Below are 23,046 nucleotides of genomic sequence, written 5' to 3' on the forward strand. Positions count from 1 at the left end.
GAGGTGCCTGGATGGCTCCGTGGCCTAAGTGTCTGGCTTTGGCTCAGGTCTCGATCTGTTTGTGAGTTCGAACCCCACATTGGGCTCGCTGCTGTCGGCTCAGAGGAACTCACTTTGGATCCACTGTCCCCCTCTCTCTGCCCCTCCCCCCGCTCCCTCTCTCAAAAAATAAATAAGTAAATAAAAACATTTACAAAAATGAGGGCATCATCCCTTATGACTGGCGTCCTAACGAAGAGGAGGAAATTTGGACACAGACTTGTACAGAGGGGAGACAAAAAGGCAGGGAGAAGACGGTCATGTACAAGTCAGGAACACATCCTCCCTCACGGCCTTAGAAGGAACCAACCAGGGGGTGGCCGGCGGGGCTCAGTGGGTTGAGTGTCCGACTTCGACTCAGGTCATGATCTCGGGGTCCCTGACAGCTCAGAGCCCGGAGCTTGCTTCGGATTCTGTGTCTCCCTCTCTCTCTGCCCCTCCCCTCCTCACAGTCTGTCTCTGTCTCTCAATAATAAATAAACATTTAAAAAAAAAAAAGAAAGAAAGAAAAGGAACCAACCAGCTGACCTTGTGGATCGGACTTCCAGCCTCCAGAGCCATCGGACAATCCGTGTCTGTGGTTTAAGCCACGACGTTTGTGGTACTTTGTTATGACGACTCTAGCAAAGTAGTGTCACCACCACCCCCACCCCCCCACCCCACCCCCCCCCGCACTGGCTGCCTGCAGTGATCCCCCTGCTCTGGGGGATCTTAACCTGCTGCGGTCCCCTCCCACAGTGCACCAGGGCTGCGCTGTGTGATCAATGGAATACGGCAGAAGTGGCCGTGTGTGGCTCGGGCGGGCTGGGCCATGAAGGCATGGCAGTTTCCACCTTGGTCTCTTGGTTTCTCTCTAGGGAGGAATCCAGAGGCCTTGAGGCTCACGCAGCCCCACAGAGGCCCACATCTCGAGGATATGACCGAGAGCCAAGAGCCCAGGAAACTTCTAGCCGTGGAAGCCGATCCCCCCGGCCCCAGGAGGACCTTCAGATGACTGGACTTTGCCGACACCTGGCAGGCAGAACCATCCAGCTACACGGCTCCAGAATTCCTGACCCACACACACTGTACGAGGTGATAAATTACTGTAGTTATTTTAAGCCACTATGTTTTGGAGTAAATTTGCTAAGCAGCAGTAGACGGCTCACATAGAACCTCCCTCCCGGCTCCCCTCCCCTTCCTCTGGAACCTTCTTCGGCTTTTCTTTAGTATCCCCGACCCTGAGCCCCAGACCATGATGCCTCCATCTGGACTGAAGGAAATAAATTGGGGTCAAAATGGCTCTGGGGAGATACAATGTGATTAATATGTGAAAACAAATTTGTTCAACCTCAGAAGCGTGCCAAGAAATGGGGATTCAGGGGCGCCTGGGTGGCCCTGTCAGTTGGGCGTCCGACTTTGGCTCAGGTCATGGTCTCACGGTTTGTGGGTTCGAGCCCCGCGTCGGGCTCTGTGCTGGCAGCTCGGAGCCTGCAGCCTGCTTCGGATTCCGTGTCTCCCTCTCTCTCTGCCCCTCCCCTGCTCGTGCCCCATCTCCCTCTCTCTTTCAAAAATAAATAAGCATTAAAAATTTTTGTTTTAAAAAATCAATAAACTTTGAAAAAAAAAGATTTTTTTAAATTAATTATTATTATTTTTTTACTATCCAGAAAGGAGTGATACACCGGTAAAAGATACTGGGATCTCCATACTTCTAAACATGCTGAATACCAGAAAACCCGTATTACGATCATTTCATCCAACTTCTGTCCACACAGGGGTTTCTCAGAGCGGCTTTGAGTCCTGGCAGTGTTGTGAGGCCCCCACCCCATGCCCACCCCCATTTCCAGGGACTTCTCTGCTCCTCCGAGGGCATCTCCCTGAGATTTACCCTCTCAGATCCTGGCTTCCCTCACATCCTTACACGATAAGGCCTCAGGAAACCCAAAGCCTGAATTCTTAGCTGCCTTTGACTTGAGAGCAGGAATGGCTTCACCAAACCAAACCCTCTCAGGAGGCAGGGGCAAAATAGTCTGGGCTTATGCTCAAAATGTTTCTGTCTTAAAGCAGCACAACGGTTCAGGGGACGCCACGCACACGCCCGTTAGCGGCCAATACTCACTGCGAGTTTTCAAGGCACCGAATGGACTTGCTGGGTTCTTGCGAGGAGCCGCTGAGGGAAGTCCTGTATTATGTTCTGCACGTGGCCCGCAAAGGCACAGAGAGGTTAAGTCACTTGTTCGAGGCCGCCCAGCTCAGCAGCAGAGCTGTCGGGAGGCAGGCTGTGGGTGCCGGATTCTGGGCCCGCCTCCTGACCCGAGGGCCAGGGAAGCGCGTGCGGGGCTAGGGGCTGTTCTCTCTGGCCTGGCCAAGGTCAGCAGCGATGCCCATCCACTCCGGCAGGAAGGCGGCTTGGGGCTTAAAGATCCAACGGAAGGGGGAGTGCGGGAGGGTGAAATTGGCCAGGTAGATGGTGTCCCCGCCCGCCAGGTAGGCGGCCCAGATCCCGAACGTGCCCACGGTGATGACGCTGTGGTTGCACTGCGTGAGCAACGCAAAATCCTTGGCCGGCGAGCCCTGAAGGCCATTGCCGGCGAACACGACGTCGCCGCGGGAGGCGTCGATGTTCTCGCGGCACCAGGCCATGCCGTTGCTGGTGACCACGAAGACCGGGGCGCGGTGGCGGGCCCGGAACCAGCCCAGGGCCCGCTCCAGATACCCCCGGTCGGCGACCACGCCCTTCCACACGCGGGGCATGACGTGCACGTAGTCGCCGCGGCGCACGTGGACGCCCACGAAGGTGCCCGGCCGCCGCCCGCCCACCCGCAGCCGCCGCAGAAACGCCTGGGCCTCCTCCCGCACGTGGTCGTGCAGGGTGAACTCGCGCCGGATCTCGTCGCGCACGTGGTGGTAGAAGGTCCAGGAGCAGGGGTAGCCGGTGAGGCGCACGTACTCCCCCGGGATGTGGCGGTGGCGGTCCTCCATCCAGTCGTTCAGGGGGTAGTTCCGCCAGGGGATCCTGCCGGCCGCCGCGTGGTGCAGGACGGGGAGGCTGATCCGGAAGATGGGCGCCAGCGTGCTGTGCATCTCGGCCGGGATGAAGGCGGGCCGCCCGTTCATCTTGGCCAGGGCGTACAGGGTGGCGTACTCCCCCATCTGGTTCCCCAGGCGCCCTTGGGCGTTGATGGTGAACATGCCGCCCCGGGGCAGAGATCTGGGGAGCAGGACGACGCGGCCCGAGTAGGCCCAGGGACCGGGCACCACAGCCAGGCGCCAGTGGCAGTGGAAGACAGTAGACGCCACGAAGATGATGAAGAGGAAGTAGACGGTGGAGAAGGAAGGGCAAGTGGCCCAGGATCTCGCGATGGCTGCGGGGAGGAGGGAGGACCCGGTCAGGACGGGCGGGCAGGCGCACGTGGGTCTCACTCACCCTCGAATCCTTCATTCCTCACACAACTGATCCCAGCCTGTCTAGCGGCGTCCGGCGCGTCCTGACCCGCTTTCTGTTCTCTTCTGTATCTGCGGTTTCCCTGTGGCCATTCCAGCGGCCACAGCTCAGGAGTCTCATGGGCCCGTGTGGGAGGAAGCCCTGGATTGCGGGAGGGGGGCCCCCCACTCTTCATCATCTGGCTTTTGTCCTCCCCAGCTCCAGGCATCCCATCTCTCCCCCTGCCAGCTCCCCTCAAACGTCAGGGTGCCGTGGGCCTTGCCTCAGCTCTCCTCCTCCTCCCATATTCCGGGGCTCCTCACTTTATTAATCTGACCCCTGTGGGAAATCTGAGCACTCCTGGGCCCTCTTCAAACATCGCTTGTTCAGCGTGGGTCCCCAGCAAGGTCAGCTGGCTCTTCCACAGCAAGGCTAGGTGTGACCTCACATTCCACCGGGGTGTACGAGAAGTGCCCTGCCCACTGCTCTGGTTTCCAAAGGCGGAGCCCTTCTGCTCACGTGCCTCCTGACAACTCTGTCCCAATCCTTATCACACCAGCTGCCAGCTCGGGGCCTGCCTGGGGGGTCCTACATGGAGGACTCAGGTCTCAGGCTCTAGCCAGCTTGTGGGGCTGGCCAGGTCCCAAAGACAGAGGGGGTGAGCGGAGCCGGGACTAGAGCCTGGGCTACCGGGGAAGAGGGAGCCGCTCGGGACAAAGGTACCCACCACCCAGGCGTGTGACCCGTGCAGCGGCCCACGGCCTGCACTCAAAAGGACCCCTCGCTTCACCTGGCTGGCTCAGTCGGTACAGCGTGCAACTCTTGATCGCAGGGTTGTGAGTGTGAGCCCCGTGTTGGGTGCGGAGTTTACTTGTTTTAAAAAAAACAAACCGGGGTGGGGGGTGCTGCACTTGGTTTAGTGCTCTGGTCTCACCAGCTACAAATTATCAATAAATGTGAACAAGGCCCCCCTGTTTCCCTGTTCCACTGGGCTCTGCACACCAGGCAGCCGGCCCTGCAGCCACCCGCTTCCAGGAATCTCAAGAGCTCCCTCTCCTGGCTTTCTCTCAGCCTGAACAACTAGAAAGCCACAGAAAAACAGCGAATTAAGGCTGCTGCTTCTGTGGTTCCTGCCACACACCAGGCACTGGCCCCTGAGACTTACCATCTCAGTCCGCAATTCCTTGTTGGCCACTTTCCTACAGTTGGGTGGCCAACCCCCCACCCGAATTGAACTCATCCGGGGACAAAACATGGCCTGAACTGACCCGCGGCTATTTGTAGACTTTGCTCAGTGTGATGTCCGTGCGCTTTGCTACAGAAACAGTAACGTTAGGAGTGGCTGGTTGGCTCAGTCGGTTAAGCGTCTGACCTCGGCTCAGGTCACGATCTCCAGGTTTGTGAGTTTGAGTCCCGCGTCGGGCTCTGCGCTGACAGCTCAGGGCCCGAAGCCTGCTTCAGATTCTGTGTCTCCCTCTCTCTTCCCCTCCTCTGCTTTCACTGTCTCCGTCTGTCTCAAAAATCAATACACATTGAAAGAAAGAAAGAAAGAAAGAAAGAAAGAAAAGAAAGAAAGAAAGAAAGAAAGAAAGAAAGAGTTGGATTATGGGGTGCTGCCCAGATCCCGCAGGGGAGCTACCTAACATACAGTCTAGGGACCCCATTATGGTGCCAACACACAGGTTCTGAAACGTGTCTGGTCTAAAGAGTTTCAGAGCTTCAGAGAGGAAACCGAAAGCCTGTCTTCACTCATTTAATCCTCTTGATCTCCTTCGAGGAAGGCACACTGTTATGCTCATTTAACAGATGACGGCACCCGGGCACAGGGAGGTTGAGAAACCTGCTTTAGGGGCGCCTGGGCGGCTCGGACTCTTGGTTTCGGCTCAGGTCGGGATCTCACGGTTCGTGGGTTTGAGCCCCGCATCGGGTTCCGCGCTGGCAGTGGGGAGCCTGCACGGGATTCTCTGTCTCTCTCTCTCTCTGTCCCTCCCCCGCCAAACACACACTCACTCACTCTCTAAATAAATAAATAAATAAATAAATAAATAAATAAATATTTAAAAAAAAAAAAAAAGAAAAGAAAAAGAAACCTGCTTTAGGTCATGCAGCTAGGAGAGAGGCAGAGCGTGAATTTGAACCCAGGCCGTGTGGCTCAGGAATCTGTGCTGTCAGTCACTGTCCTGGATTTTTCGAGAATTCCTCAGGGAGAGCCCTCAGCCGCACACTCTCAGTCCAGCCAGACATGGAATGTGACCTGCCTTGCCTTGTGGGGCCTCTGCCGTGTCTGGGCCGCCCAGGTAGGGGCAAAAGATCTCCGCAAGCCCAGAGCTGTGGGTCCCACACTGCTGGGCTGAGCTGTGCCCTGGGGTGGGGGGGGGGGGGGTAGGTTCTGCTTCCTCCTCTCTGGGGATGAAAGTGCCCAATACTTGAGGAACCCCTTCTCCTAAATAAATAAATAAATAAATAAATAGGTAAATAAGTAAGTAAGTAAGTACTATGAAAACCAAAAGCGAGGAAGAAAGCCTCCCTCCAGGTCACATTACTTTAAGAAACTTCTTGTCCCCGGATGGGGAGGAAAGTAAAACGCAACCTAAACTTCCTGGAATTTTCTCTGGCAGCCAAACTAGCCTTTTGCACTGGCCTTGCCCTCTGCCCGCGTCGCTCCGGCCCCCACGATGATGCTCTGATGCTCGGGTGGCTTGCGGTGTGTCCCCACCGCTTTCGGGTCTCAGCCCGGATGTCCCCTCCGGACCCCCACCCCCCCACCCCCACCTCCCTGCTCGCTTTTGTTCCGCAGCGCTCGCCACCTTCCTCGCCACCTTCCGCCATCCTCTGGAGCAGAATTACTTACTACTTGTCCGCAGCGATCGCTCTTCTCTCTGGACTGTAAGCCTGACTGACAAGGGCGGGGAGGTTTGTAGGAGTTCTCGGTGGTAGCTTCAGCGGGGTGTCTGCACACAGGAGGGGCTCTGGGGCGCACTTTCGGGATGGATTCGTGCAGTGATGTTACCCTGTCGCTCACACCGCCGTCCCAGAACCGGTATGCGCCCTGTGATCTAGGGGGGGTCTCTGCCCCCAATCTCCTTCTCTCGCGGTTAACTGCTCCTCCCGGCTTAATTTCAAATCCGATGTCCTTCTCCTGGCTCCCGGCTCGTGCTGGCGGGTGAGGGCCACCCGGAACGAGAATCACACACCCCCTTGGCTGTGCTCTCCCGACCCCAGGACAGGGTCCTGCCAGCGGACCCCCAAATCCCTGTCAGGGTCGGGTCCACGCGGCGCCGAAAAGAAGGCACTCAAGGGCGCGGCAGCAAATATCTGTGCCCTATCCTCTCGAGACTCCCCCGCCCCAGCTTTTCTCAGCGGGAAGTGAAGGAGACCCTTATTTTTCTAGTCAAAACCCATCGGGTTGGCAGTCACATCAGCATGACAATTTCGGTGAGTGAAGTGTTGAGGCCTCGCAGGAAAGGCCTTTCCGGCTTTGAGCTGGGGTCCCTGCTTCCTCCCTCCAACGCCAGGTCGCCAGGTCCTAGGTCGAGGGACTCTTATCCCCTCTCCTCCTTCCCCACCCACCATCTCAGAAAGCGGCCCAATTCTTTGGGTTTCCCGGTGGCTGTCCAGATCCCCCCCAAAGCACCGATTTTTGAGGTTTGAAAGTGACTGACCTTCATCCTCAGTTCACCCACAGCTGACAGAAGTTTCCAGAGGGGAGGAGACTCTGGCTGGGGGTCCCCCTTCAGTGTGGGCCAGGGGCCGCCCTGAAGCCGCCTGGCCGGTCAGCCCCTTCCCTTCCCCATCGATTGCACCACCACGTGGTGGGCTCAGCCCAGCGGACTGCCTGCCCTTGGGAGTCCTGGGGCAGGGGTCTAAGTGTGAGTGCGGTGGGGACCCGAGACCCGGGAAGGCCCACCTGGCCGGCTGTCCCATCCTACCTGCCTTGAGCCTCCTGGGCCAGCCTGCTCGGGGCTGCCCCCCTCGGGCGATGTCCTTGGCGCTCCACATAGTCCTGGGTGGCGGGCTGGCTGGGGTCCCTGTGGGGAGAGCGTGGCTGCGGTTGGCGAAGGGGATTGGGGCGGGGGTGGGGGGGGGAGGTTGGGGGGAGCGGTGGTGGTGTTGGATTCTGCGGGCTCTGCTCTGAGCTCCCGCCCAGAACCCCCACTAGCCTGGGGCCTGGCGACAGCCACTCTGCACTCACTCCTGAGAGCCCACGCCGCCGCCGAGCTCCCGCGGGACGGGAGAGCACGGGAGGAACGCACCGCAGAGGACACTCTTCTTGGGTGCAGGTTTGGCCAACATCAGGGGCAAAGGGCAGGGTGTGTGCAAAAAAGCCAGGGAAAAGTAGCCTGGGTTCCAGGCGGACCCCACACTGCCCAGCCCGGGGGGCCTACTGTGGGTCCGGTGGAACACAGCTAGGCTTTTCTCCTTATGGCGGGGGGAGGGGGGGGGCGCGGGAGGTATGTTCTAGTTCCCAGACTGGTAGGGACAGGAGGCTGGACATCTGGGTTCCCAGATGGCCAGGGGCTGGCTTCTGGACTCCTCAGGAACACCGGGGGACTCACGGCCTGGTCGTCCAAGGTGCTAGGGGCCAGAAAGTGGTACCCCATGAGCCACCCAGGTCAGAAAGGAGAGGTAGGAGGTGGGGGCCAGGCCCTTAACAAGGCTGGCGGTAACGGACGGGGCAAATGCCGCTGCCGCCAGTGAGCAAAATGGCGCCAGGCCCCTCGGGAAGGGCGGAGGGTGATGCCAGTCATCTGGGGCAGGGGGACGTGGTCTCTGCACATGGCAACTGCAGTGGGGACACCCGGGGCTGTGAAAGCAGGCTGGGGGAGGATGGGACCCCACCTGCACCCCCAGACGCCTCACAGACTCCCAGGCCGGGAGCAAGCTAGGGGCGTGGACAGTGGGGCCCAGGAAGGCTCTAAGACCCCCCAAACCTGAGGAAGTTCCTCACTAGGGGCTGCCAGCCCTGGAGCGGGAAACCAGGGGGGCATTTCAGCACCCGAGTCCTTCCCAGCTCTTGCCATCCCAGGGTCTGGACTTCGGGCCCCCTTGGACGCCTGGGCATCTGGCCCTGCCCTGTCCTGCCCCTCTCTCTGCCCGCTTCCTCAGCACCTGCTACCCCCCCACATCCGTTCCCCTTTCTAATCTGGGGACCTTAGGGGGGGCGGACAATGTGGGGGCTCTGCTCTCCAGACCCTGAGGCCTAGGATGGCAGGCGGGAGTGGGGAGGGCTGAGATTATAAGAAAGTCCTCAGAAATCCAAGTACAGCGTTCTCCCACCGTGAATTCTAAGGGGGACTCGTGCACCAGCTTTCTTAACCCCGCTTTTCAGCTCCAGGGTGACCTAGGCTTCTAGTTCCCGGGTGTCCCCCTCCGGTTCCTCAGCATACTTCTCTGGGCTTGGCACCTGGGTGGGAAAGGGTTAAGGCAGGGTGGAGGCTGGGGGTGGGTGGCAGTGGAGGCCGCTGGGTTGTTTGGCGATAATCCCCCTCCGTGCCCTGGGTGTGGAGAACAAGGTTAGGGCCCCACGTGGGAAAGGGCCTCTGCTCTGATCCTCGTGGGCTGGGGGCCTGGCCTCCCGCTTCTGATCCCCTGCCGAGCCCCTCCCCCAGCCCCGTCCCCTCCCCTCTTCTCTCCCCCCCCTCCCCACGGGCCAGGCAAGCCAGGCTGTCTGCTCTCTGCTCTCCTCCTGCTCCCTGGGTCTCTCCGAGCCTCAAGGTCTGCCTGTCTGTCTGCCTGTCTGCCCGGGCCCCAGGCTCCCGGGCACTCTATCCCCTCCATTCCCTGTGGATCTGGGTGCCCAGCCGCTCTCCATCTGGGCCTTCTGGCCTCCCCTTGTGTCCGGTCCTCTCTCCTCATGGCTCCTTCTCTGCACCTGGCCCTTCCCTTACACTTGTGTCCCCTCCTGTCTGTCTTCGGCCGTCTGTGCCTCTGTCCCTTTGTCTCTGAGTTTCATCTGTCTCTCAATGCCCCTCCCCCTGGTGCCCTCTCTAGGATTCCCCCTGTCCCCACCCCTGCCCTCTCCCCAGGGCCCCCTGCCCCTCGACACTGACGATAGCTCTGGGGTGTTAAGCTACGGATTAGTTCAGGCAAAATTCTCAATTTTGCTTGCGTTCTTTTCCCTTTGGGTTATGTAAACAGTAATTCTCCCCAGATGGAACTATTTTCCTCGCTTAGAAGCAGCCGGGCAGGGGGGCTTGGGCAGGGCCAGGGGTGGAATGCTAGGGATCCTCAGAGAGCCTGCGGGGAGCGGGGGTGGAGGGTGACCCACGACCCTCGGCCTGGTCACTCCTCTCCTCTCCTCCTCTCCAGGTACTTGCTCTGCTAGGACCATGCCCGTGACCTTTGCCCTCTTGCTCCTCGTGAGCCAGGCCACCGCAGACCCGTGTTACCATCCAGGTGGCCGCCCCCGCTTCTGCCTCCCACCGGTGACCCAGCTGGCCGGCCTGGCGGCCTCCTGTCCCCAGGCCTGTGCCCTCTCCCTGGGGGCAGGCCTCAGCCCCCGGGCCACCTGCAACGGGAGTCTAACCCTGGCCCTGGGTGGCCCCTTCCTCCTGACGTCCGTCAGCCTGCGCTTCTGCACGCCAGGATCCCCGGCCCTGGTCCTGTCTGCTGCCTGGGCCACCGGAGGCCCCTGGAGATCACTGTGGCGCAGACCCGCCTGGCCTGGGGCCTTGGGGGGGCCCGAGAAGGTGACCTTCCGAGCCCCGCCGGGCCCTAAGTCCGGCGTGGTGGTCAGCCACCTCCGCGTGGAGTTCGGGGGCCGGGCGGGGCTGGCGGCAGGTGGCGTTCGAGGCCGCTGCCAGTGCCACGGCCACGCTGCCCGCTGCGCTGCCCGCGCCCGGCCGCCCCGCTGCCGCTGCCGCCACCACACCACCGGCCCAGGCTGCGAGAGCTGCCGCCCGTCCCATCGAGACTGGCCCTGGCGGCCCGCCACGCCCCAGCACCCCCACCCCTGCCTGCGTGAGTCCTGGGCCCCCCCTCTTCCTGCCCCCACCCACCACTCGGCCCCCGAGGCTCTGGCAGTAGCAGCCGGTCCCTGGTCCCTGCGGGCAGTGTGCTCGCTCCCTTGCGAGCCCGAGCCGGGCTTGCTCCTTGCTTCACCCCCACTGCTCCTGAGCGGATCCCCCGTTCGCCTCCCCCACAGCCTCCCCCCGCCCGCCCCCCCCCCCCCCGCAGGCTCCACCCGCCTGCCACTCTCTGCCGCCCACTGGGGGCTCCAGTCTCTCCAGCCTCTGCCCCACACACCATTATGATGCCGCTGCTGCAGGTGCTCCGGTGATATTTACCCAACGGTTGTGAGGAACAGGGCAGCGGGACTTTTCCCGAGTCACCAAACCAACCACATGGGGGAAGTATTTATTCATGAACACATATGTACCCATCGCCTGCTGGGTACCAGGCAGGCTTGTCATCGGGTGCCTTGCACGGATGAGGAGGCTGAGGCCGGAGGGGAAGAAGGCCCCTGCCCAAGCACACACAGCTAGGGAGCGGCAGGGTCAAGAATCTGAGCTCGGGAAGTCCCGCTCTGGGGTCTTGGCTCCCGTCAGGTGCCGTCACGCTCGGTGCCCCAGGGTGGCAGATGGGCACTCGGGCTCAGCGGTGGGCCGGCCGGCCTGGGCTCAAATCCCAGCTCCTCTGCTCCGTGGCTGTGTGACCACAGGCAAGTGACCTGACCTCTCTGTGCCTCCAGTTCCTCCGCGTGTCAAGCGGGGCTGGTAACAGCACTTCTACAGGCCGTGGTGAAAACCCAATGAGTTGATATGCATAGAGTCCTTACAATAAAGCTTAGCATATGGTACCTGGCCCCAAGGAAGACCTCGCTGCGGAATCGCCAATGTTAACACTCCCCGGATGAAGAGGGTGGGGGCCCGAGGGGCCGCCCCACTTGCTTTTAAGTCTCGATGCTAGCAAGCGGCGGTGCTGGGACTGGACTCGGGAAGACAGACCTTCCTAGATAACGGGCGATCCACCGGGCCATCCGGCTAGCCCGGCAAGCTCCAGGCCTGCTCCACACCTTCCCTGCCTCCACCCTCCCTCGGGTTTTTCCAGGCGGGAGATTCCAGGGTCTGGGCCCTGCCCTGCCCATGTGCCAGCTGCCCCTCCTCAGAGACAGCCCCCTGTCTTCTGCCTCCGGCCTCTGCCGCCCTGGCTGATGGTGTGCGTTTGTTACCAGGCCCCGCACCGGGCCCCGGGAGGTAGCTCCACTCCGCTCTACCAGCCAGATCTGATCCCTGAGGGGAGACTCACGTCTGGGGGCGGGCCGGGGGTCGTCCTGGGCCCAGACAGGGCCTGGGAGCGGGGGAGGCCTTCTGTCTGAGGGTCACCACACGGCCCCAGGCCGAGCATGGCGCCGGCACTCCGAATCTGGGCAAGAAGCCGACGGTGTCGTGAGGAAGCAGGGTCTGGGCGCACAGGGTGGGACTAAGTCCTGTGGCAGAGCCGTGGGTTTGACCGACGGGGGTGATCTGAACCCTTTCCCGCCACCAGAGTTTTCCGGGCGCAAGTGATGTGAAGTGATCACCCTCAGGTCAGAAGGAATCCAAAGCCAGATTCTTCCCACTGATAATCTAAAGAGCACCAGCCGCCTCCAGGCCCATGGAAACCCTGGGGGAGAAGGACTGAGGTCCCCACTGGATGGGAGGAAGCCACGGTTTAGAGAGGGGACTCATTTTCCCAAGAACGCATGGCTGCCTCAGTTTCCTGACCTTCCTACCGCTTCTCCGCGTTCTCGGGCCTTGCCAGCCTAGGCCCCTCCTTAAATCTCTCCAAAGAACGGCCCGCGAACCCCTGAGTCAGCATCTCGCTGGCCAGAACCACAGATCCCTGGGGGTGCGCCCCGAGAAGCTGTTTCCTGGTAACTGTGAGAAGCAGTAAGGTTCGACGCCCACTGCCTCTCTGACCAGAGCCCCCCAGGAAGACACACACCGCACAGAATCCTCGCGCGGGGCACGGGCCACACTGGACCGTGCTTGCGCGGTGCACAGACTCGAGCCAGGAGGCCTGGGTGCCGACCCTGCCCCTGCCACCCCTCAGCTGTATTACTTTGGAAGCCGTGAACCTCACAGAGCCGTTCCGAGAACGAAATGTGCAGCACCAGGCGCGCAGAAACTCCCCACAGGCAAGGGCAGGCTCTGGGTCAGGCCCGGGGTCAAGAACTTCACATCCTTTTGGTTTCCTTTAAGCCTCCGGAAGTAGTAGACATCGGAACTGTCATCTTACGGCAAAGGAGGCTGAGCTGCAGAAAAGTCACTTACTCGAGGAACACAGTGGGGAGCGGACGTGCGGGGTCTGACTCCACAGCCCGTGCCCGCAGCGCTCCGTGCTGAACCCCAGCGTCTCAGGGACATTCGGGCGGTCCATCGGGCCCCTCGGGGTTACCCACTTCAGTCCAGTGCACCCCAAGATGAGAACGAGGAGGTTCGGGGAGCCAGGCTTACCCCGGGACCCCCGGCCATCTCTTCTTTGTACCCGTTCTCGCGCTTTACTTCTTCTCCTGCGGGCAGTGGGGAGCGAGCCCGGGGCCCAGAGCAGCAAGGCCGGGCCTGACGCGCGCCTGCTCCGTCCTCTTTCTAGCCTGTTCCTGCAACCAGCACGCCCGACGCTGCAGGTTCAACTCGGAGCTGTTCAGGCTGTCTGGCGGCCGGAGCGGGGGCGTCTGTGAGCGGTGCCGCCACCACACGGCTGGGCGCCACTGTCACTACTGCCGCCCAGGGTTCTGGAGGGACCCCGGCCAGCCTATCACCAGCCGCAAGGCCTGCAGGGGTGAGTGTAGCCTGGAGCGGGGCCTAGGAGGAGAGGCGGGCGGGACCTGACTCCTGGGTCTGAGGGAGGAGGCGGCTGGGCGATTGGGAAGGAGCACCCCGGGCCCAGACACTCCAGATCCCCTGCCCCTCTCCTCACGCAGCCTGCCAGTGTCACCCTATTGGGGCGACGGGTGGCATCTGCAACCAGACCAGCGGGCAGTGCTCCTGCAAGTTAGGGGTCACCGGCCTGACGTGCAACCGCTGTGGTCCTGGCTACCAGCAGAGCCGCTCTCCCAGGATGCCCTGCCAGCGTGAGTCATGAGGGGCAGGGCCGCGTGTCCTAAGTGGGACGGGAAGCGGACCTCTCACATCTCCAGCGGGGCAACAGACGCTGGGTCCCTGGGGGGAGGTGGGGCCTCCAACTCCAGGCCCCTCAGTCTTGGGAGGGAGGAAGCCGGGAGCCCGGACTCTTGTGTCCCAGGGAGGAGGGGGCTGGGAGTCTAGATTCCCGGATCCGAAGGAGGAAGGGACTAGGGACCAACTCCAGGTCCTGGAGGAGGAGGGCGAAGGGTGCTTAAGAGAATAGACACGGGGGGGTCTGGATTCCTGTTGGGGGGGGACCCCTAAGGTTAAATTTCTCCTCTCTCACAGGAATTCCAGAGGCGACGACCCCCCTTGCTACTACCCCTGGCGCTTACAGCTCCGGTAAGGCTGGTGTGGAGAACCCTGGCAGCAAGCAGGATCGGGGACGGGCTGCTTGGGCCCCCAGGTGGGGGATCCAGGGGTGGCCCACCGAGCCCAGTCCCCAGGGTTGGGGCACGCCCCCCTCCGGTGTCCGTCAAGATGGCACGCGGGGCTGGGCAGGGGGTAGAATGCTGTGGTCCAGGCTTCGGGAGCCCACTGCAGATGGCCTGACCCTCCCCAGACCCTCAGTGTCAAAACTACTGCAATGTCTCGGACACCAGGGTATACATGAGCCTTTGGAGGTATTGCCAGCAGGACTACGGTGAGTGCTGGGGAGGAAAAAAACAAGGCTGGGGGCTGGCCAGGTGTTCTGATGCCCACCTCTTTCTCTGGGCTTCCCAGTTCTCATCTAAAGTGGGAAGGGGGGGGGGCTCTTCTTAAAGGACCCTTCCTGATCTAGGACCTAACGGGACAGAAGATAAATGGGGGGCAGGGGCAGTGGAGTGGGGGGCGTTCCCTATCTTCCTCTGTCTCCTCTTCCCCCACCTTCTCGGCCTTCAGACTTTCGCTATCTCCTTCAGCTGGACATCTTTGAGGGAGACAGCTGGCCTCTTGGGGATGGAAGGAGAAAGGGGAACTGGTTGAATGGATGGTCTTGCCTATCTTAGACGCTTTCCGCCTCCCATCGGGGTCCTAGATTCTGCGCCCTAGCCCCACTCTCGCAGAGACGCACCCCAAAGTGCCATAATCCATCAGTCCACACCAGCCCCGTGACCTCAGAGATCTCTTAGATACTCAGGAGTTCAGCCCAGCCCATGACTTTCCTCGATGGTATAAGACCCCCCAGGCCTCTCCTCCCTGAGGATCATCATCCTCTGGTCCTAGCCACTAGTGTCCTAGGACTTGGAAGGTGGAAACTTCTCGTCCCACCTCCCACAGAGATCTTCTGCCTTACAGACTTAGCTTGCCAGCCAGAGTCCTTCCCCTGACATGTCTCGCCTCGGCCCTTCAGCGATTACATGTTTCTGAATCACCACCAGTAGGACCTCAGGTTCTAGGTTCTGACCTCCTTCTGGCCCCCAAATTCGTCCCAGAGGCCCCCCCCCCCCTCCCAGCAATACCCTTTCCCAAGGGCTCTGCTTCTGACATCTTTCACGCTGCCACATTAGAGACCCTGGACCTGCCTCTTCTGCCTTGCTCCTGGCCACACCCACTGTAGGGTCCCCTTAGTCCTCTCCTACGCCCAATTCGGGCATCTGCTACTCCCAGTATGAACCCCAAAGGGCCCCACCTGGCATGTCCCATGCTCCTGGGTTCCTCTCTCAGTCTGGCCTCCATAGTTACAATCCTCGAACCCCACCTGGCACTCCATAAGCCCCACCGTCGTCTCCCCCACGCCAGGCCAGACCTCCAGACAGCCCACCCTCAAACGTTCAAGGTCTCTCTCCTTCCTAATGGTATTCTGGGAGCCCTCCCGGGGATCCTGCCTCCCTCCCCACCAAGACCGACCCCACGCCACCCCAGGGGCGCCCCCCACACCCAGCCCGGGCCTGACGGCAGCCCTCCCCGCAGTTCTCCGCGCCCAGGTCCTGGCGTCAGAGGCGGCGGGCCCGGCGTGGCAGCGGCTGGCCGTGCGCGTGCTGGCCGTGTACAAGCAGCGGGCGCGGCCCGTGCGTCGCGGTGGCCAGGACGCCTGGGTCCCCCGCGCCGACCTGGCCTGCGGCTGCTTGCGCCTGCGGCCCGACACCCACTACCTGCTGCTGGGCAGCGCGGCCGGCGGCCCCGACCCCGCGCGCCTGGTCCTCGACCGCCACGGCGTCGCGCTGCCCTGGAGGCCACGCTGGGCCCGGCCTCTGCGGCGGCTGCAGCTGCAGGAGCGCGCCGGGGGCTGCCGCGGCCTGCGACCCCCCACCCCGAGCCCGGGGCCCGAGCCCTAGAGCCCCACCTGCTCGGCCTCCGCAGACGACGACGACGACGACGACGACGACGACGGAACTTGGGAGCGACCGCGAGCTGAACCTTCTACTTCCACGGCGCGTCCCTCAGCGAGCCAATCAGGAGCCGTGGAGCCGCTGACGTCACTGGCATGCGCCAGGCTGGAGGGACCCTTCAGCGAAGGCGGCAGGCCGGGAGCCCGGCTTTTGGCCTCTTGCGAGGACATTTGGCCTGTGATCTGGGCAGCCAGTCCCCTAAATAAAGTCTCAACGCTTGGGGAATTTTGGCCACAGACACCTGATATGTGCTGGGAGGGCCTGGGAGGGGCAAAATGAGGAAAACGTGCGGAGCTGAAGTATGGCAGTGCCCCCCGACAAAATGCCAAACCCAGCGAAAGGGCTGGAAGGACATCACTATGTGCTGGTCAGATTTGTGTTGCTTGACGATTGGCCAGAAGCCAGTGGGAGGGAGGGTGGATGGAAATGGCGGGAGATGCGCCAGAGGAAAAGGACAGCAGTGCCGGGTTTCCAGAAAGTTCCACCTTTAGGAACATTGTGTTCCTGATGGCCCCTAGGATAGTCTCTGAGAAAGGAACAAAGGGACTTGGAGTGAATATCCGAAGAGGGTTCTGACTGAGGTTCATCTGGTCTTGAAGTCCAGCCTAAACCCTTTCTGGAGAGAATAGCCAGTTGGGAGCCACAGAGTGGTATGGGCCTCACTTGGTGCTAAGCAGGATTTTTTTAAAATTTTTTTACATTTATTTATTTTTTGAGAGACATAGAGTTACAGAGCACAAGTTGGGGAGGGGCAGAGAGAGAAGGAGACACAGAATCCGAAGCAGGTTCCAGGCTCTGAGCTGACAGCATAGAGCCTGACGTGGGGCTCAAATTCATAAACCATGAGATCATGACCTGAGCCGAAGTCAGACGCTTAACCCACTGAGCCACCCAGGCGCCCCGCTGTTAAGCAGAATTCTATTCCCACTCAACAGTTGGGTCCCTACGGGCCACAGGGGTGGAGCTAAAAAAAGCAAGAAGCAGTAAGTACCATGGAATGGAAGGTTGTCATAGCCTAGAACTTTCCTCGCCACCTCACCTCTGCCCCCTGCAGCCACAGTCAACAACAATTTCAAATTTGGGTGATCCTTGCAGGAGAGTCACCGAGGGAATGCTCTGAGGGAGTCTCAGAGGAAGGGATGTGACTTACTGTCCACTGGGGCCTGGAGAGCAACCCTGTTCCTTCCCTGAGAAGAAAGAAGGCCTCTCAGCCAATGGAGAGTCAGGATGGGCCATGATGTCATTGGGTGCTAGGAAGAGAGAAGGGGCCCTCCGGCCAACAAAAAGGAAGGAAATGGCCCACTCCACCCGCATGTCCTGTCCATCTGCAAATCCTGTACCCTCCATCCGCTACATACGTTCATAATTCAACCATTTTTACCATGTCCACTGCCACCACGTGGTCCGAGCCCCCACCATTGTTCTCCTGGGTTATTACGGTAGTGTCCATACTGGTCTCCCCTCTCCCCCCCCTACTTAGAGTTTTCTTCAGACAGAACCAGGATGGTGGCTTTAAAACCCAAGTCAGCGGCACCCCGGTGGCTCAGTCGGTTGAGCGTCCGACTCTTGATCGAGATGGAGCCTCACGTTGGGCTCTGCGTTGACAGCACAGGTCTTGATGTCAGGGTCGTGAGTGCAAGCCCCACGACGGGCTCTACGAGGGGCGTGAAGCCAATTACAAAAAACAAACAAACAAGAAAAATCTGGATGTAGTCAAGCCACCTGGAACCTCCTGGCTTTCCTCTCCATCATCCATAGAGTGCATCAGGATGGAAGAAGGTAAAGAGAAAAGGCCAAAAGTCCCACACAGCTGACTTATAAGGGTTATTTTCCAAAAACTGCTATACAATCCCTCTGTTCTTATCTCATTGGCCAGAATCTGGTGATATGACGACACCTAGCTGCAAGAGAAGGTGGAAAAACAACTTTTAATGCTGTGCTGTCTTGGAGCCAGCTAAATAGGGTGTTTTACTATCAAAGAAAGAGAAAAAGAAAGAATGTTTCGGACAATCGGCCAACCTGACTTTAGGCCAGACCCTTAGCCAATCAGAACCCAGAACCCAGAGTATGCTATGACATCATGAAGTGCTAGGCAGAACAGCCTTTTTTTTTTTTTTTTTTTTTTTTTTTTAGGCAGAGCAGCCTTTTGGCAATTCCAGGAAAAGAGAAGCTGAGATTCAAAGGAGTCTGGTCATGGCATTGCATTCCACCTCCTGCCGTCCTGACCTTGGATTTGTGTCTGTTTTGTTCCATGTTGTAACCGCAGCCCCTAAACTTTAATATGTGTGTGTGTGTGTGTGTGTGTGTGTGTGTGTGTGTGTGTATTTAAATGCCTGGTGGCCGGGGCACCTGGGTGGCTCAGTCAGTTGAGCATCCGACTTCGGCTCAGGTCATGATCTCGCGGTCCGTGGGTCCGTGAGTTCGAGCCCCGCGTCGGGCTCTGCGCTGACAGCTCAGAGCCTGGAGTCTGCTTCGGATTCTGTGTCTCCCTCTCTCTCTCACCCTCCCCCATTCATGCTCTGTCTCTCTCTGTCTCAAAAATAAATAAACATTTAAAAAATAAATAAATAAATAAATAAATAAATAAATGCCTGGTGGCCACAGCTCCCTCAGGAAAGGAGAGCCCAAAAGACAGAGAGAACACAGATCTGCAAGAATTTGCTGGGCTCCCCCAAGAGAGCGGAAGCTGCGAACAGCTCTCTCTCCCTGCTCTCAAGGCGAGGAGTTGAAGAGAGGCTGTGGGAACCATCCAGGCCTGGAGAGTCCTGGCCCTGTTGCCTCCCACCCAGGGGTCAGGGAGGCAGGAGATGAAACTGAGGACCGAGGTGAGCCCCATATGTTCCCTATGACCCAAACTTTGTTCCCAGCGACCGAGACAAATAGGCGTGAAATCCACATCTGGGACCCACCTCCGGCCTGGCCATTCCCTCCGCCTCCGGGCAGCGAGCCCAGTCTGTCTGTGTGCTATCGTGGAGGCCACACAGGTGGCTTCCAGAACTCAAAGGAGCCTCCTGCCCACCTCACCATTGCTGATGGCTTCCTAGAAGAGTAGACTCCTGCAGTATCTAAGAGACCGAGTAAAAATTTGCTCAGCAGAGAAGGGGAAAAGAGAACCCCAGTTAGAGGCAAGAGTTGGTGCAAAGTTCTCGAAGCCAGAGGGCCTGGTGTGGTTAGACCGGAGAGATTAGGCTGGGGATTGGCGGTAGTGAAGGCATATGAGGCCTCTAAGGCCAGGCTGAGGGCCTGTGTGTTTTTTTCCGTGGGGCCCTGGGGAGCCCTGGGAGGTCTATGAGCTAAAGAAAGGGGAGAGCCAGTCCTCTAATCACTGAGGTGTTCAGTTCACTGGGAGAGCCCAGAGAGGGCTGTGAACCTAGCCCGGAGATCAGGAAACGTGTCTTAGAGAAAGTGATATTTGAGATAGGCCTTGAAGGACAGATGAAGGATTTGGTCACAACAAGAAAGGCTGAGGGTCGGACACTCTGTCCAGGGGTGCTGGGCATCAGTGGGACCTCTGTGACTAGGGCAGAGGCAGGGTGAGGTCTGGGATCCGTAAAGGGTAGGCCGGAGGCAGAGGGAGAGCCAAGAGAGGGAGGCCAGCAGGGAGAGGAGGAGTTTGGACCTGGGCCTCAATTATGGGGACAGACAAAGGGGAAAATGTCACCTAAACCTGGAAGACTTCCTCTCGCTCTCTTTTTTTAAAGTTTATGTATTTATTTTGAAAGAGAGAGAAAGAGAGCAGGAGGGACAGAGAGAGAGAGAGAGAGAGAGAGAGAATCTCAAGGTGGCTCTGCACTGTCAGCATGGAGCCCGATGTGGGGCTCAAACTCAGGAACCGTGAGACCATGACCTGAGCCGAAATCAAGAAGCCAGGAGGCCCTGTAAGCCTTCCTCTCTCTCTTTTTCTTAAATTTATTTATTTTTGAGAGACAGAGAGAGATAGAGCTCGAGTGGGGGAGGGACAGAGGGCAAGAGGGAAACACAGAATCCGAAGCAGGCTCCAGGCTCCGAGCTGTCAGCCCAGAGCCCGATGCCGGGCTCGAACCCATGAACCGCGAGATCATGACCTGAGCCGAAGTCGGGTGCTCAATAGACTGAGTCACCCAGGCGCCCGCGGAAGCCTTCCTTTTAGTCCCCCCTCCCCTACACAAAAATGTTTTCTCCACCATTTCTCACTGCCACTGTCTCTATTTTGACTCTATTTCTTCATTTATTCCTTCATTCAACATACTCTCCTGAGGTCTCCCTGGGAAATACTGGGATGGAGACCTGAGTCAGACCCAGGACTTGCCCTGCAGGGGGAGGGTGTCGTAGGGGAGAGACCTACATACAGTCACATCGGTGTGATGTGTGATAATGGAGACAGCTTGGGGCTTCCCCTGTTAGATCAGAGAAGGCTTCCTGGAGGAGGTGAGGCCCTTGCTGGACCTTGCAGGAAACCCAAGTGTCTCCCAAGCAGATAGGAGGGAGCCAGAGTCTCAAGGGGAGAGACATGGGAAGTATGGTCTCATTCAATCATGTTCGATTTCTCTCCTGAGGAACAGCCCCATGTGCCCTGTGTGGGGCAATGCTGGGGACCCAGAGATGGGTCAGGCCTGGGCCCTTGAGAGAGGACACACAGGAGACAGTCCCTCCTCTAATGGGATCTGTGCTCTAACGGAGGAAGCACAGGGCATTAGGGATGTGCTCAGTAGGCACTGACCCAGCCTGGGGCATCAGGGAGGGCTTCCCGGAGGAGGAGAGCCAACTCTTCGGTAGAGCCTACTCTTCCTGACGTGTCAGGAAGTGAAGTGTCTTGTCTGTCTCTCCCTCCACGTATCTCTGGCTCCGTCATTGCCTGTCTCCGAAAAGTTCCAAGACTTTCTCAGTATTTCTCCCCACCCGTGAGGTCGGCTGCCATAACCAATGACCACAAACCGTGTGACTGAAAACAACAGAAATTTATTCTCTCACAGCTCCGGAGGCCCGGAGGCCCAAATCAAGGTGTCGACAGGGCCATGGTCCCTCTGAAGGCTCCAGGAGAGGATCCTTCCTCGCATCTCCCAGCTTCTGGTGGCTCCTGGCATTTCTTGGCTTGTGGCCACATCACTCCAATCTGGATCTCCCTCTGCCTTTCTCTCATAAGGACACTTGTCATTGGATTTAGGGTCCAGGCAGATAATGCAGGAGGATCTCAAGGTCATTAACTTAGTCACAGCTGCAAAAACCTTTTGGCCAAATTAGGTCCCATTCACAGGTTTGAGGCACCTTCCTTTCTTTCTTCCTTTCTTTCTTTCTTTCTTTCTTTCTTTCTTTCTTTCTTTCGTGTGTGTGGGGGCACCATCCAACCATCCAACCTACTATATCTTGGATGAGCCGCTTCTCTCTCTCACCAGCCTCAGTGTTTCTATCTGAATAATGGGGCTAATTTTTTTATATTATTATTAAAGCATGGGGACAGGACCCAAGGGCAGGAAGAGCTCTATAATGGGGCTAATTTTAACCCCACCTCATGGGGCAGCTTTGAGGCTTGAAATAAAGCCTACAGGGTGCATGGCATGGCCTGGTGTCTAGAAAACTCCAGTCAGGGCGGCTTTTCTCCATCAGATTGGGGTCCCTCTTCCACTCTTCCTGACGCTTTCCCCACTTTTCTGCATCTATGCCTCCATTGTGTTTCCTCCATTCCTCTTTTTTCTTTTTAAGTTTATTTATTCATTTTGAGAGGGGGGAGGGCAGAGAGTGGAGAGAAAGAGAATCCCAAGCGGGCTCCGCACTGACAGTGCAGAGCCCGACGCGGGGCTCGAACCCACCAACCGCAAGATCGTGACCTGAGCTGAAATCCAGAGTCGGATGTTTAACCGACTGAGCCACCCAGGCGCCCCTCCCCCCCTCTCGTCTTTGTTTTCCTCCTCTGCTCATCCACTTCCTAAGTGGAGAACTCTGGGCAAGTCACTGATGGCTTCTGACCCTTGGTTTCCTCATCTGTAGAATGGGACCACAGCCTCTACCCCATTGGGCGGCTGGGGATTACATGAGTGAGTTCACAGGAAGTCTCAGAACTCTGCCTGGCATGTCGTAGCTGCTTTATGTGGTGGCTGTTATTACTGTAACTTATTATTATTGTTGTTGTTGTTACCGTGTTATCGCCATTGTTTCCTTTGTCTTGCCTCTTTCCCTGTCTCCATAGTTCCCTCAAGCATCTCTCTCCACGTGTCACTGAGTTTCTGAATATGTGTCTCCTTGACCTCAAAGCCTCACGGGGCTTTCAGGGTCCATCTCTCCCCGTTGTTCTGTCTCCCTCTTCTTCTCCCTCTTCTCTCTTGTGGATTCTCTGATGCTTCGAGAGGAGGGGCCTAATCTCTTAGGCTTAGTGAGACTTAGCGACTCACTTCTGAGGGACAGAAGAAAACAGAAGTGATGGTGTGTGGTTTTGGAGATTAGGTCATAGAAGACCCCTCTCTCTCTCTCTCTCTCTCTCTCTCTCTCTCACAGACACACACACACACACACACACACACACACACACACACAATCACTCACTCTGGGGAAGCCAGAAGTCACGTTGTGAGGCCCACTGGTGAGGAGCCCAGGCCCTCCCGGCAACCGCCGTGTAGGAGAGCTTGGAAGTGATTCTCCAGCCCCAGTCGACCCTTCAGATGATGGCACCCTGGCCCATAGCCTAACTGGAGCCTCATGAGAGGCCCTGAGCCGAACCACCCAGCTAAGCCACTCCCAAACCCTAACCCCTCAGAAACGGTGAGACAACAGATGTTTGCTGCTTTAAGCCACTGAGTTTGGGGGAGATTTGTTCCCCCCATATCCATTGTGGCAATGGATAAGTCATACATGCCTTTCTTTCTCGCGTTTTCTCTTCGTTTCTGACTCTCTTTGGGCGTCCCTGTCCCCTCCATCTCTAGGTCCTTGGAATGTCCGTTCCCAATTCTCTATCTGAATGTCTGTCTTTCTGCCTCGACTCTCTCCCTTGACGTCCCCGTTGGTCTGTTTCTGGGTCTCTCTCCCTCCGTTTGGGCCCCTGGGTCTCTGCCATCTGGTCCTTTCTGGCTCTCTCTCTTTCCCTGCAGTGTTTCTACTCAGGTGCCTGTGTGTGTGTCTGCCTCTTTCTCTGTGTTTCTCTGTCTCTCTCTTTAGTGTTGGCTGTGTCACTCTGGATCTCTTTTCTATTTCTGTCTCCCCCCCTCTGGCCTTG

General features: G+C 58.5%; 2 protein-coding genes across 5 annotated transcripts; one reads left to right on the forward strand and one right to left on the reverse strand.

Moving 5' to 3' along the window:
* Positions 1–2,350: 2,350 nt before the first annotated feature.
* LOC102962287 (galactoside alpha-(1,2)-fucosyltransferase 2) lies at positions 2,351–15,953 on the reverse strand. 4 transcript variants are annotated; one of them, XM_042969337.1, is made up of 3 exons: positions 15,818–15,953; positions 7,375–7,473; positions 2,351–3,386 (listed from the first exon to the last, which is right to left on the reverse strand). In XM_042969337.1, exons 2-3 carry the CDS (start codon positions 7,442–7,444, stop codon positions 2,362–2,364), a joined length of 1,095 nt encoding a protein of 364 aa, XP_042825271.1. In that variant the 5' UTR covers positions 7,445–7,473; positions 15,818–15,953; the 3' UTR covers positions 2,351–2,361. The 4 variants fall into 4 exon arrangements, 3 of the variants coding, with proteins under 3 accessions (XP_042825271.1, XP_042825272.1, XP_042825273.1); XM_042969338.1 differs by lacking the exons at positions 7,375–7,473; positions 15,818–15,953 and adding an exon at positions 6,297–6,360; XM_042969339.1 differs by lacking the exons at positions 7,375–7,473; positions 15,818–15,953 and adding an exon at positions 4,818–4,843.
* NTN5 (netrin 5) lies at positions 7,693–15,809 on the forward strand. The gene is made up of 7 exons (XM_042969336.1): positions 7,693–7,725; positions 9,755–10,405; positions 13,019–13,207; positions 13,350–13,499; positions 13,840–13,893; positions 14,114–14,194; positions 15,445–15,809. Exons 2-7 carry the CDS (start codon positions 9,775–9,777, stop codon positions 15,807–15,809), a joined length of 1,470 nt encoding a protein of 489 aa, XP_042825270.1. The 5' UTR covers positions 7,693–7,725; positions 9,755–9,774.
* Positions 15,954–23,046: the final 7,093 nt, after the last annotated feature.

Source organism: Panthera tigris, chromosome E2 (assembly GCF_018350195.1).
Source record: "Panthera tigris isolate Pti1 chromosome E2, P.tigris_Pti1_mat1.1, whole genome shotgun sequence".
Lineage (NCBI taxonomy): Eukaryota > Metazoa > Chordata > Mammalia > Carnivora > Felidae > Panthera > Panthera tigris.